Source organism: Anser anser (genome assembly GCF_964211835.1).
Source record: "Anser anser genome assembly, chromosome: 10".
NCBI classification, from domain to species: domain Eukaryota; kingdom Metazoa; phylum Chordata; class Aves; order Anseriformes; family Anatidae; genus Anser; species Anser anser.
Genome location: NC_139730.1, coordinates 18,038,787 through 18,052,177, shown reverse-complemented (window position 1 = coordinate 18,052,177; position 13,391 = coordinate 18,038,787). Strand labels below are relative to the sequence as shown.

Here is a 13,391-nt window from a genome sequence, read left to right as displayed (position 1 = left end):
AAGAATGCTGAAGTACTGCACATATATAGTGATACTTACCAGCTGTGAACACTGATTAGCAACAACATTTTATATTATACTGGCAAGACAAAAATACTTACCACAATCCATTCTGCAATATTTTCATAAAGCTCTGGATTAAATATCGCTTTCTTTAATCTAGCTAGAGGGCCATCAGCATCTACTAGCCGACATCTCATAAACACATCACAGTAGCCTTTGAAATCATTACAAGGAGATCCAGGTTGCAAAGTAATGGTTTTACGACCAAAATGTTTCTCCCACCGGTTAGACCCTGTACTTGCACAAGTACTTGGGTCCACTGCAAAGTGAATACAAATCAGATTAGTTCAAAACATTTAAAAACATATGTGCATGAATACGCTAGTGTTCAATTGTTCAAAATATTTACTTCTGAAAATTTTCAAGTTATTCTGTAAAACAAAATAGATTATTTCCTACAAAATACAAAGCAATGTCTACCCAAAAATAAGTATGAACCAAAACCATAGTATGATCTCATGCTAACAAGAACTATAAAAAAATCCTGTCAGAAAATTCCTCAGATACCTACTGCTATATTCATGCTTACACAATCCAGACAAATCTTACTTTTTCTCATGCAGCAGACATGACACAGTTCTCTATCGTCCTTGCCATCTGAACTAGCACACGTACATTCCTCCAAGCCATACTTCTCACAGATAGAGCCAGCACATTGCTGTTTGAGACAAAAGCAAGAGAACTGAAGAAATAAATTTCACTTTTAAGCAAACTGACATTAGGGAAGATACTAATTTTTAATAGCCGAAAGCATAATTGCAGAGATGCTAAAAAACAAAAACAACAAAAAAAAACAGCTTGAATTTTTTCTGAAGTTTATATAACAAAAAATGATTATAACTATCCAATTTCAATGTTTAGGCATACTTGAGAATTTTTAAAGGTGATTTAATTTTTTTTTTAACGCTATCTTCTTTTAGGGTACTCTGTAAAAGCTTCATAGCACTGGAATGCACCGTAATTCACATTCAAACATGATTACTCAAAACCTTGATTCATAAAACAAATCAAGAGCATGTCTTCAAAAATATTTTCCCTCAGAAAATAAGAATAAAAATTTTAGGGCGGGAAATATTGTGTATTCAATTACTGTGGGATGACTCTTCAAATAAACTTAAATTAAAAAATCAGTTTATTTACAAACTTGTTTCTAAATCAAGTAACTCTATGCAGCCAATTCCTCTATCTTCACAGTGACTCTTAAGTTTATAATAGATTTTTAGCTAATTATTTCATTAAAAAGTGAACTGTGAAAAATGAAGAGTTAGAACAACAGGATTTACAGCTCTTTAAAAGGATGACTTTTGCTTTTTTCCCCTTTCAAGTAAACACAGATCAACTTATAAAATATTTCCCATCCATTTTTAATAATAACTGCCATGGACTGTATAACCCAGGAAACTAATGGCAGTTCAGAGTAATTCCATATCCATGCACATGTGTTACGTGCACGTGGCAGGGAGGGAAGAACTGTATATTTTCATTAGGCCAAATTCAGCATGTCCCAGTAATATAACTAATTTTCTAAGGCAAGAAATTCCTTGATCAAGACTCAGGAAAAACGAGAAAATATCACTAGGAGGCAAAACATACTTTCGTATGCTTCATTTTCACAAAAACTTTAAATGGAACCTTCTCAAATAGTAAAGCTAGCTTGACACTTGTTAGCTGTTGCTTAATATTTGTCGTATCTTCACAGTTACCTTGACAGAAATCTATAAATAAAACATTCCTATTGAAAGAAGATTATTCTTACATTGTTCTCCATTAAATATTGAAACCATATAACTTCACAATGTAGTGCCTTGCAATAAACAACTGCAGAGTTACATATAATTGTAAAAAAACCTAACAAGTGAACAAAAAAACATACCCCATTTAGGCAAACTTGTGTACGTCTGTTGCAATCTGTGAAATTTGGTTTGGGCTCAGAGGCTGGACATAGAGCACTGAAACCATTACACATTCCTTCTCTCGCACAGTCAGAATCATTTCGACACTTATCAGTCTTTAGTTTGAAAATACAGTGTGCAGTACAGCAGGGACCTTGACTAGGGCTAGAAATAAACAAAATATGAATATAAAGAAAAAGTGAACTTTTATGAAGAAATATTCATCTTGAGACCTTCTCAGAGTAATTTATGATTTGTGCCAAGTAAAAGGTAAATTGAAAAATATTTTTCCTCCCTTGAGGTAACAAGGTTTCTGCACAGAATACCAACTTCTCCGTTCACGGCAGTAATCAAACCATTTGCAATGTATAAGAAAAATAGTACAAATGCATCTTAATTTAAGATATACAGAAAATAACAGCATCTCAAATCTTGTATATACAAAATGTTAAATTAAAAAGTTAATGAAATTAGTTCAGGAATAACTGATGAATTTGACAGTATCAGTTTCATTACAATCAATAAGTCAAGATTTATCTGTCACTGATGTAACATCCACAAGTATTTTTTTCTACTTTCTGCAGAAATACCACTTACACTGTTTAAATAAATGAGAAGAGGAAAGGAGACAGGTCAGAAGAGCTTATATCAGAAATCACAGGCAGCTTACAAAGTTTTTGTGAAGGAAAGACTTTTTGAAGAAGCCATACAGCTTAGGTTTCCCCAAAACTTTTTGGCACCAACATGAAGGTATCTGAGGGTCTTATAGCAAGGCCTACCAGCATATCATCCTACTCTACCTGATGCAACCACAGGAAAACCATTTCTTCCTGAAGCTATATTCAAGTACACATCATTACAAGTAGCAGAAGAGTGAGGGTTATAACACATATATAACTACTTGACTAAAGCACAGCCTCCTGGGTTCTCATTTCATAGTATTCTATAACTCACCACTCACAATGCACTTAATGGAATTCAGTGGACATTGGAAGATCGTGCAGACCTTCTGGAGGTCATTATCTCTATTTTAAAACTACGGTATGCCATAAAAATCACTCATGTCACACAGAAAAGACTTAAAGATACACAACACTATTGGATAGCTACCAACATTTTCCTAAAGTATTTAGTACTTTGACATGCAATTTATGTGACCCATTCTTACATTTGGATTTTGTTTTACAAGTCTTTGGAAACATCTTTGAACCACAAAGTTTTCTATCTCAAATAAAACTGGAAAAAGGAAATTCTAAAAGAAAAAGGATGCAGCAACTAATATTTAAGACTGTTTCAGCAGGGCTTAAAGCTAGACTATAGTCAGCTGAACATAAGATTTTTAGAAGACAGAAAAGAAAAGGTGGCAGCAGCACCTGGTGTACTCAGAAGCAGTCAGCTCCTCACTCACCAGATGCACGATATAAAAGAAAATCTTACAAACCAATGATAAAGCAATGTAAGGCTTTCCTCCTTCCCCAGAAGAAATTACAAGAATTTGCAAGGTGGAAAAAAAGGCATACAAAATTATTGTGACCACAAATTGTCCTTCTACCACGTCTACAGAATCAAATACATTTTCATAGCAGATGTTATTTCTACTTCCACTCACAGGACGACAAAGGTAATATTTTAAGGCAGGAAAGATTAATTAGAACACAACTCTGCATGTTGTATGATAAACTTGAGCTGTTTTAGACTTCAACAGTAACTTTCTCTTCATCTTTGGCTAACCAGATGTTATATTTTATGTCTGTCTCTGGAGAGGAACAAAAGCTCATGGGTGAAAAAAATCTAAGTTTTTAGATGAGGTCAAAATTTAACCTCTGTGTTAAGTTATGTAACCAAAAGATAGTAGTTGACTTGTACTTCACCTTCACCATAGCATCAAAGTCTTATAATCTTTAAAAGCTGCTCTTATAAATCACTGTGTGTAGAACATTGCAAAGATATGGGTGACTTAAAAACATAATTTCATCTATAGAACAAGCATAAAAAGAGAAAAACATTTGGTCATGTATAGCCTTAAATCATCTTCCAGTTAGGCAACACCGTAGAAATGGTACTAGGAAGGATCCAACTTCAGAATATCCTTCCATTATTATTTGAGAAATTAATGCTTTCTTGTACCTGTCTTAAAAACAGCACACTGGTCATGTTTTTCTGAACTATGCAGCTTTTGCAAAGACTTTTGTGCAACAAATTTCAAACAAAGACGACCAAGTTTCAACACACTTGTCTGTGCTGAGTATTAGGATATATTAGCATAGATACAACTCAGCATCATGTAAGTTTATAAAAACACTAGAAAACAGTCATTTGACTACCAAGGGAAAGCAAGCTACAATTAGCACCAAGAATTGTATACCATACTTGTGCTGATCAACTTCTCACTCGCTGTATGAGGTATTTTAAATAAAAGTACTACAATAGAAATGTACAATACCTGCAGGATTTGCCTGGTTTTAACTTGCATTTTTTATCTTCCGATTGGTTTGCATCATAACAGCACTCATCTTTACACTGGTCGCTATATCCACAATCACACTGTTCTCCTTGTTCCACCAGTCCATTACCACAGATTGGCTGACCAGACTCTGAAAAATGACAGTACATTTTGTATAAAGCAGTACAAAGAATATGAAAATAAGAAAATATTGACTTGCAACGGCATCCAACTAGGCAAGACTGAGAATATCTGCTCAAGTCGAACTTTGTGCAGACTAGGACTCAAGTAAGTCAACTTGCACTACTTGTTCACCACCCAGTTTAGTCATTCCTACAGTTCATACAATTTAAGCTTCTGAGTAAAAGGATTCTGCTGATAACAATGGGAGTTTCTTGTGCAGATAGGAAGCCAGGAGTGATAATAGGATGAAGCTGAAAGGCACTTCTGGAGGTTGTGTAGTCCAATCTTTCACTCAGAGAAGGGTCAACTACATCAGGTTGCCCAGGGCTTTGTCTAGATGGGTTTTGAGCATCTCCAAAGATGAAAAGATTTCACAACCTTCTGAGCAACCTGCTCCAGTGTTCAACCACCCTCACAGTAAAAAGAAAAGAAAACAAACATATGTAAAAACCCAAGCCATCACATATAAATAGGACTTCCTGTATTTTAATTTGTGCCTCTTTCCTCTTGTCCTTTCACTGGACACCAGTGAGCAGAGTCTGGATTGGTTTTATTTACTCCCTCCCACCAGAAATTTATACAGACAGACACAAGCCACCCCGTTCCCAGCCTTCTCTTCTCCAGCCTGAAGTCTCAGCTCTCTCAGTGTCTCCTCACATCATATGCTGCAATCCCTTAATCATATTTGTGGCCCTTTGCTGGACTCGCTCCAGTACATCCATGTGTTTTCTGTACTGGGGAGCCCAGAACTTGACACAAAACTACAGATCTCAAACTCAATTCTTTATTTACAGAATCCTTCAGTAATTAAAAAAAAATAAATTTCTTATTAAGCTTATTATTAACAACTTTGCTGTTCTGCTTTCAGGATGGCTAAATACATACCAACAAAGCAATTATTTCTCTTTTTCTCAAGAACTTGGCTGATATTTCGAATACTACAAATAGAGAACTTGTTGTTGTTAAGTTTGTCCCCAGATGTAGCTCTTGCATACATGATAAAATTGCCATTTTCTTTCTGTCCCAAGTTCTTGGATTCTCCTGGAGTGCACTCCATTCCAGAATCATGCTGCAAAATTAAAAAAAAAATAAAAATCATATTGCTACAGCTTCTCTAATTTCTTGCTTTTTCTACATGTGAACAAGGTACTTGATTTGCTAACTTTACAAAACTTTAATTCTCACTGTCTTAATCATAAAACGCCATCTTATACCGTAAGTATTTTCAGATCATAAAAAGGAAACAGAAAAAGGTTTTACTGACAATAGCAACAAGCAACTATTTTTTCAAGTTTTAGCTTATTTAAATTCTTGGGAATATACACCCCATATGCACGTACCATAAGGAAAACAGACTTGAAAAAAACTTGATATAAGAATGGCTTTATAGTCGGAAAAGGGTGAACTACTATGTGGAAGAAAAACTGAAACAGCAGTCCATCTTTTTGCTTGCTTTCAGGAAGGGGTAAAGAGAACTTTAGAATAGAGAAGAAATTGGTTTCTGTCCTCCAGTGACAAGCCTAATATTCAGTATGACACACTGAAAGCTAGCATACTAGCCATGAGACTGAAAAATAAATTGCAAAGATCAAGAGGAACTCCAATGCAGTTCTGATGTATCTAACTTTCCAGAAATGTAACCTATGTCTCTAAAAGTAGCAGGTATATGTTAAAACTAAAGATACTTGTGAGAACTGTGTAACTTAGAGTTTGGTAGAACCAAATGTGTACTTTTACATATTTCCTGGACTGAAATTGTTCTTTTTAATTTCACTGTAAATTGCATCTTACAAACTAATCCAAAAGATGTTTCACTCAGTAGGACTAACTTTTTCAGTTTCACATGCTCATATTTTCAATTATACTTGCAATACTTGTTCTTATTGTTCCCACTCAAAGTGGTTGTATTATGGATGTTCTCAAGGTACATGAAGTAAGCATACATATGCAAGCACCAGTTTCTAAACAACTCATTATTTCTGTCGTATCTTGATATCATATTACTTCCAAAAGTAGAAAGCCTATATACTTAAGTTAGAAACAAAAAAACAGGCCCCTGCCCCACAACCCCCAACAAAAAAACCCTCCACTTTGTTCTCAAGTCCAGCAAAATCACAAAAGCCTTTTGGTTTTGGTTTGTCACAAACAAATCATATCCCTAAATGAGGGGAGAATTTTGCTCTAAAATGCCATTCTAGTTATCTTAATCTCCTTCATTCATTTTTTTGTAATCCTGTAAGTAAAAATAATTGAACAAAAAAAGGCATTCCATTTTTCCTCGTTGAATAAAGTGTCATCTTAATCAATTTTGCATTGATTCTTCCTCCACTCTAGCATAAACCAAAATACATTTAAAAAATGTGTGCAACCCTAGTCTTCAATAAAAAAAAACATGAAAGTTTTAGGGAATAATATTACAGTTTATTTATAAGACATTGAACTAGTAGAAATGAACAATTCACAAAAATCAACTGGTGCAACAATGTTGTAAAATACTCACAGAAGGTCTTACTTCAGAAACCTATTGTTTTTTTTTTTAATGATCATATTTTCCTTACTTATAAGTAGTAAAAACTCCATTCACAAATCATACCAACCATGCATTTCAAAATTATTGAAAATAACAGATCAATAGTAATACTCACAGGTGAGCCAAAGTTATGTCCAACCTCATGAGCAAAAGTGATGTGAGAAACCTTGGGAGGAACATGAGAGCCATAGTTCTGAACAGTGATTATTCCAGTGTTCAAAGATTTCTTCTTACCATCAGAATACAGTTTGCTCTTTTCACATATTCCCCCAGAGCTCCCTGCATTTAGACCAAAGTATAACAGTCACTTAAACACTGTGTACTTTTCATCTGCCAGTTAAAACAAGAAACCACTCACTGCCTCATTGGATCCTTACAGACCAGGAGTTCTTTTGTGTAATTAATAATAACCCAACTTTGAAAGTAGATTAAGTTTATCCACGCTATTGCTCTCAGCACTGAATGAATACATTCACACAAGAAATCAGGTATTTCAGAATAGCTATTAGAACAGACTTATTTGGGGCTTTCACTGTGTGCACAAGCCCTGATTTTATCATACCCACAGTACAGGACTATCAGGGTGCAACATCCAATACAGGTGTTCTCAATCTACATCCCAATTGGATTTCACTGAGTTAAAAAAAAACAAACACAAACAGTACAATCACAGAAAATCATCTATCACAGCAAGAACAGTTATAAAAAATGCCTAAGATTAGCTATTTAGCCTTGTCAGCAGAAGTGACTCATTTTTCCACCATACAATTTAAAGCTGAAAATGGTTTTGATGTGTGGGTTATCCAGATCCTTATTTAGAAGGTCAATAATCAAGTACATCACACTTACTGTTTGAAATAGTTGTGAAATTATGACTTTAATTTCACCAAAATTTTCTGTAACTGAAGTTTGTACTGAGCCACTAAGAACATTCTAAAATTCAGCTATTATACTACTGCCAGAAGTGGTGTCAAAAAAACACCACTCTATAAAGGCCTTTCCTTACTTTCTGGAGTAAAATTTCATTTTAATGAAATATCCCATTTAACCTTTGTCAGTATGTGCATTAAGGATGAAAATGTATCAAAGCAACTTCACTTTTGCCAGTCAAATTCTTTTTTTGGAAAGAGGGTTTATGGAATATACACTCCAATTCATTCTGTGTTTGCTCATTCTATGTACTAGGCTAGACATCACAGACTCAGTTTCTTATTTATGTAGGTCACCTGTGTATTATGCTTCCTATGATTTTTCCACAGTCACTAAAATTAGTGACAATTAACATACCTACTCCACTCCAAATATTCTACTAACACTTATTTGAGTATTTTACTCTTCTAAAATGAAAGGCAGACTGTCATACCACATTTCTCCACATAGCTCCAGTGCTCTTTAGCTAATGTGCTTCAGAGGAAAATACAGCAGTGGATAAAGGGAGGTTATAATTTATATCTACATCTCTTGAAGGGCTTAATGTTTGCTTTTTTTTTCCCCACAAACTCTGTTTAAACTTTTAACTCTGTTAAAGCTCTTCATAATGTTCTCACAGAAGTATCTAGGCTCATGCAAAGTCTGAGATCTCTTATTTCTTCCATCAAGTGACTGCCATGTAATCAAGGATTAAGCTGTAGAACGAATGTACACTGATCATTCTGAATTTGATTTCTGTGAAGTTTCCACAACTTTGAATTTGTGCTGAATCATAATTATTTACTTGAATTTAAAGGTTAACAACTCTTAAATATACCGTTTTATAAAACTAATACATACATGACAAACATCTCAAGATCCTGCGCACATATAAACCATTACTTGGTTTTAATTTTTTTTTTCTTCAGCATAACTCAAAATACACAACTAGATTGAAACTAACGAGAAGCAGTTCAAGAACAGTGAATCTGGTATCTCCCAGAACAACATCTCACCGGTTTTACTTTTGGATAAAAATAAAGCAAATAGCTTCCAACACTACCTAGAAAAACTAAGGATTCTGCAGTGTTATTCTACCACAAAATGCAAGCTACATAGTTTTGAGCTCTGTTTGTATATAGCAGAAATACTTCTTTCTCTTTTGTCAATTTACTCATACCTGTCATAAATAAAAAGCTATCCAATATCACCTTTGTATACTAAAAGAAATATGCCTTTCCTTATTGTTGAGATACTGCTCATCAGAAAGACAGCACAACTAATTGAAGTGAGATTTGATATTCTGTTCCTATTATAACAAAAATCAAAGAACATCCAGCCAAAATTGTGAAAAGTCAGCTAGAGACTGGCTTCAGCTGTAAGAGACTTTGTCTACTTGCTGTCAACTTCAAGGACAGTTTCTACTTTTCTTCTTTGTATGTACCTACAATACTTTCTTAATCTCATAGTGCTGAAGGTTTGGATACAGTTACCTGAAGGGGCTCCAACCCAAGCCAGACCAAGGACTCCGTCATCAAAATCACGGTCTGTAAACACATAGGCCAAGCAATAATCATCATGGTTCTGTTCTGAGTTCAGTTCCAGAAACTTTTCCACACCAATGTTAGGAAATCGGAAGGGATTTGAAGAGTCCTTCTCATCTACAGTTGTGTTAATCTAAAAGTAAATCGAAACAAACTGTTACAAGTGATTCGTTTTCAATGGACTTGTAAATGCCAGCTAAGATGCTTACTGTTGTCAATACCTTATTATGTTAATAGTTAAAGATGCTGCTAAAGATTTACAGGCCATGACATATTACAACCCCAATATTTCAAAAAACGTTCTAAAAATAAAGAATTGCATTTGTGTAATATATCCTCACTCCTTTAATCACTCCTTTCTTTTTCCTTATCATCAGCATGCATAGGTTTATATTTATCCTCTTAAATCATCACTTCTAGAAGGAAATTTTACCTAAATAACAGCTACCTATTTTAGAACTAAAGTCCTTGGAGAGCAATACAGTATTTGCTGGGAGTCAATACTAGTAAAACCTAAGTTGATTCTTGTAAGAGTTGACTACAACTTAACAATAACATAGCATGCCTTTGACAATACAGACTAAAACCAAATCAAATAAAGGGGGTAGGGAACCATTTGCAAAAGAGACTCTCGTGTTACATATTTACTATCAGTAAATAGTAAAGCTAAACAGCCCTGGAAACGCAATAGGTCTTTTGAACAAATAGCACTTCCAAGCAAAAAGGTGAAGCTACAAGCATTGCCAGCACAACTTACTCTTATTCGTTTCACCATAAAGCTGATGTTACGGATTCCTGAGAAATCTGTTGACTGGTAAATTGTGTCAATTGCTTTAACATGGCTGGATATCTGTCAAAAACCAAAAAAGTACCCACAGTTCAAAGATCTATGCGCTATGCCCAACTAATCTTAAAGAACAACTGCACAGTCTATACTTTTACATAAAAGATATTGTGCCGTATAACTAACAGGCCTTCATAAGCAAATGATAATGGCAAGTACTGGAAATAAATCACTTCATAACCCTAGTATTTACATTGCTAACATGCCAGGTAAAAGCAAAATCTTTTGCAGTCAAGTTAAATTTCTTTTACATATTTATATTAACTAGAAATTCAGATACTTATTTGTGATACTCATTCAATTTATTGTTACTACAATATAGTACTGCAGTTAAAACTTAATTCAAAGCTTTGTATTAAAAAAATACTTTTTAGAGCTTTATTATTTCATTTCTGTTAGAAAACAAGTGTGAAAAAAATCATTTACCTTTTACAAGAGCATAAAAATGCTAACTCACTGAACTCCTGACTTTAGAAGGTGACTTCAGAGCTTTGGAAAATATTTCTCAACTGAACTGTGTATGTATAGTGCAATGAACAAACACTGTAAGTCAGATTTGCAAGCATGCTAAATGTGCTACGTATATTTTCAGTCACAAATGGTCAGCAACAAATGTTTTCCAGGTAATGGTATGCTGACAAATGAAAAGCATCTATCTTAAGTTACTGCTGCTATTCTGACCTTCCACTATAGCAGACTCTAGACGTATGGAAAATTCTGTGTTATGAACTCATAGTATTTTGTGCTAAAATTTCGAATGAAAGACTACAGGAGTGTTAACAGAAAGGCTGGGCAGGTTGTCAAACAGAACAAAAGTCTTCAGGAAGCATGTGTCTGAGTAAGAACTGAGAGAAGAAAAATCAGACAAGTCTTACTCAGAAGTGTTCAACAAACTACAGCCGTGATTATTAGCTAAAGGAAGCATAAATGCCCAGGACCTTTTTAACGGCATATCACATCCTTTTAGTGAAATAGGAAAAGCTGCTTCAATAATGCCAGGATCGCTGTAAGAAATGAAGCAACTCATTCTAAGCTAAATAAATAATAATATACACAATTTAATTAAATCTGTCAGAAATAAAGTAAAAGCAGATTATTTAAACAGAGGGCTTGGAAATACCTGTGCAATTACAGCTTCCCTTGTTCCATAGTGCTTATAGAAGAGATGATCAGTCTGAATATAGAGCTGACAAGTATTTTTTTCAGCCTGAGTGGCACGCTTTTTTCTTAAAAGCTGTGGACCATTGCTGTTAGGTTCTTCAAAAGGCTTCTACATATACACAAGAAACAAATATATTAGTTTTGCATGTCTACATACTGAACTAGATTATCTAAAAATAGCAATAGATTTTTCTAAACGCTCAAATAATATAAACAGATTTTCATTATTTTTTTAGACATAAAGTTTCATGAAACTTGAATTAAACTAAGTCTATTATAGCCAGTCTTCAAGTATGCCATCTATTTTTGATGATACCTCAGCCAAGCCTTTCATGCATTTCATGTTTTTTATTACAAAAGGCAATCAATGTGAAATAGATTTTTTCGTCCATGCAATCTTTGGAATTTTTCTTCCTCATAATCCTTTTCAAAAATGAACAGTTTGTAGGTTAAAAAACAGTGCTGTGGGATTTAAATGCATCCTCCCTAACACAGGTTACTTCATACTGTGATTACCTTAGTCAGCTACCTCAGCACACAGGGATACTTAAACACTTCAGCATAGAACAAAAGGTACACCAAACATTAAGTTAATATAATTCTCATTATTTACAGCAGTATCTTCTAATAGTTTTGCATTATGACATTCATTGGTTGATAGCGCACACACTCTTCATAAAATTTTTTGGGAAAGTATGTTATCAGTACCAACAATGAACTGAGTAATACTGTGGATAATCTCTGAAGTTACAGTATAAATACGGTAAGCTACTGATGCTATTTTATTAACTGTAGCGTGTCTTTTTGTTGGCATATACTTAACAATACAAAATGATGCCAAAAGTTCAAATAGTTCATAACAGACCTAAAACTAAGATGAACTCAATTTGGAAAGTGCTGAAAAATACCTAATGTCATGACAAGTGGTGCAACTCTGAAGACAAAAAAAAAAAAAAAGCAGGAATCTGAACAGATAAGCAAGTCCCTTCCATAGACAACTTACCTCCTCTCACAGGCAATTTGTAGTATGCCCTTCCATCTTTCAACATTGCTAGTAAGACCCTCGCACTCATACTGGCTTCATTTACCACTGAAAGCACTCAGATATTACATGAGTGTCACACTAACAGATCTTGAAAATCTGACAGTTAGTGCTTTTCAAGGACCAATATACTACTTAGAGACCAAGGGAACTTGAAACTCTTCCTTCTCCACTGCAATAAAGTATATTCCTTATCTCAAGCTTACTTAAAAATTCATCTGAAGTTGTGTCTAAAAATTTGAGACCATGTAGGATTCATCAAGACTATGAGCTAGCGTATCTAAGCTGTAGAAGCAAAGGGAAAAAAAATAGAAAAAATATTTTAAGAAATAACTAGAAATAATTTAGGTTATTGTCTCTCACAAAATAGAGAGATGATTGACCAAAAGTGAAAAAGAAAACATACAAGAAACAGGCAGATATTACACTAATTTCTAATCAACGTAATGTATTATAGCTTGGTTTTGTACCTCTGTTGTTGGTTCTTCTATACCAGTCATCTGGTACTTCTGCATTCTTTCAAATACCGAATGATCTGCACAACCTCCTTGTGGTCCATATTTATGAGGATATTCTAAAAAGAGGAAAGCCACGCTGAGGTTTTAAATTCAAATGTGTAAACGTTAATTCTATATTAAATATAGCTTTATCTCTGCAACTTTCTCAGTTTGTGTCCAATATTGCTCATGTAGTTTTTGAAGGAAGCATTCTTAGATTCAAGCAGCTGTCTTTCCACTCACCATTTCTACTAAGATACATTCTTAGCTTAACATGCCAAAA

The 13,391-nt window shown here is 34.3% G+C and overlaps 1 protein-coding gene across 1 annotated transcript in view; it reads right to left on the bottom strand.

The window, feature by feature from the left end:
* ADAM10 (ADAM metallopeptidase domain 10) overlaps window positions 1-13,391 on the bottom strand; it is a 49,503-nt gene that overhangs the window by 3,436 nt on the left and 32,676 nt on the right. The window contains exons 5-14 of the mRNA XM_083851162.1: window positions 13,082-13,185; window positions 11,529-11,678; window positions 10,322-10,414; window positions 9,514-9,697; window positions 7,227-7,390; window positions 5,467-5,650; window positions 4,399-4,549; window positions 1,937-2,120; window positions 613-721; window positions 102-322 (exon numbers count right to left, since the gene is read on the bottom strand). Coding sequence (XP_083707288.1) covers window positions 102-322; window positions 613-721; window positions 1,937-2,120; window positions 4,399-4,549; window positions 5,467-5,650; window positions 7,227-7,390; window positions 9,514-9,697; window positions 10,322-10,414; window positions 11,529-11,678; window positions 13,082-13,185 — 1,544 coding nt within the window. The remainder of the gene's footprint in view (window positions 1-101; window positions 323-612; window positions 722-1,936; window positions 2,121-4,398; window positions 4,550-5,466; window positions 5,651-7,226; window positions 7,391-9,513; window positions 9,698-10,321; window positions 10,415-11,528; window positions 11,679-13,081; window positions 13,186-13,391) is intronic.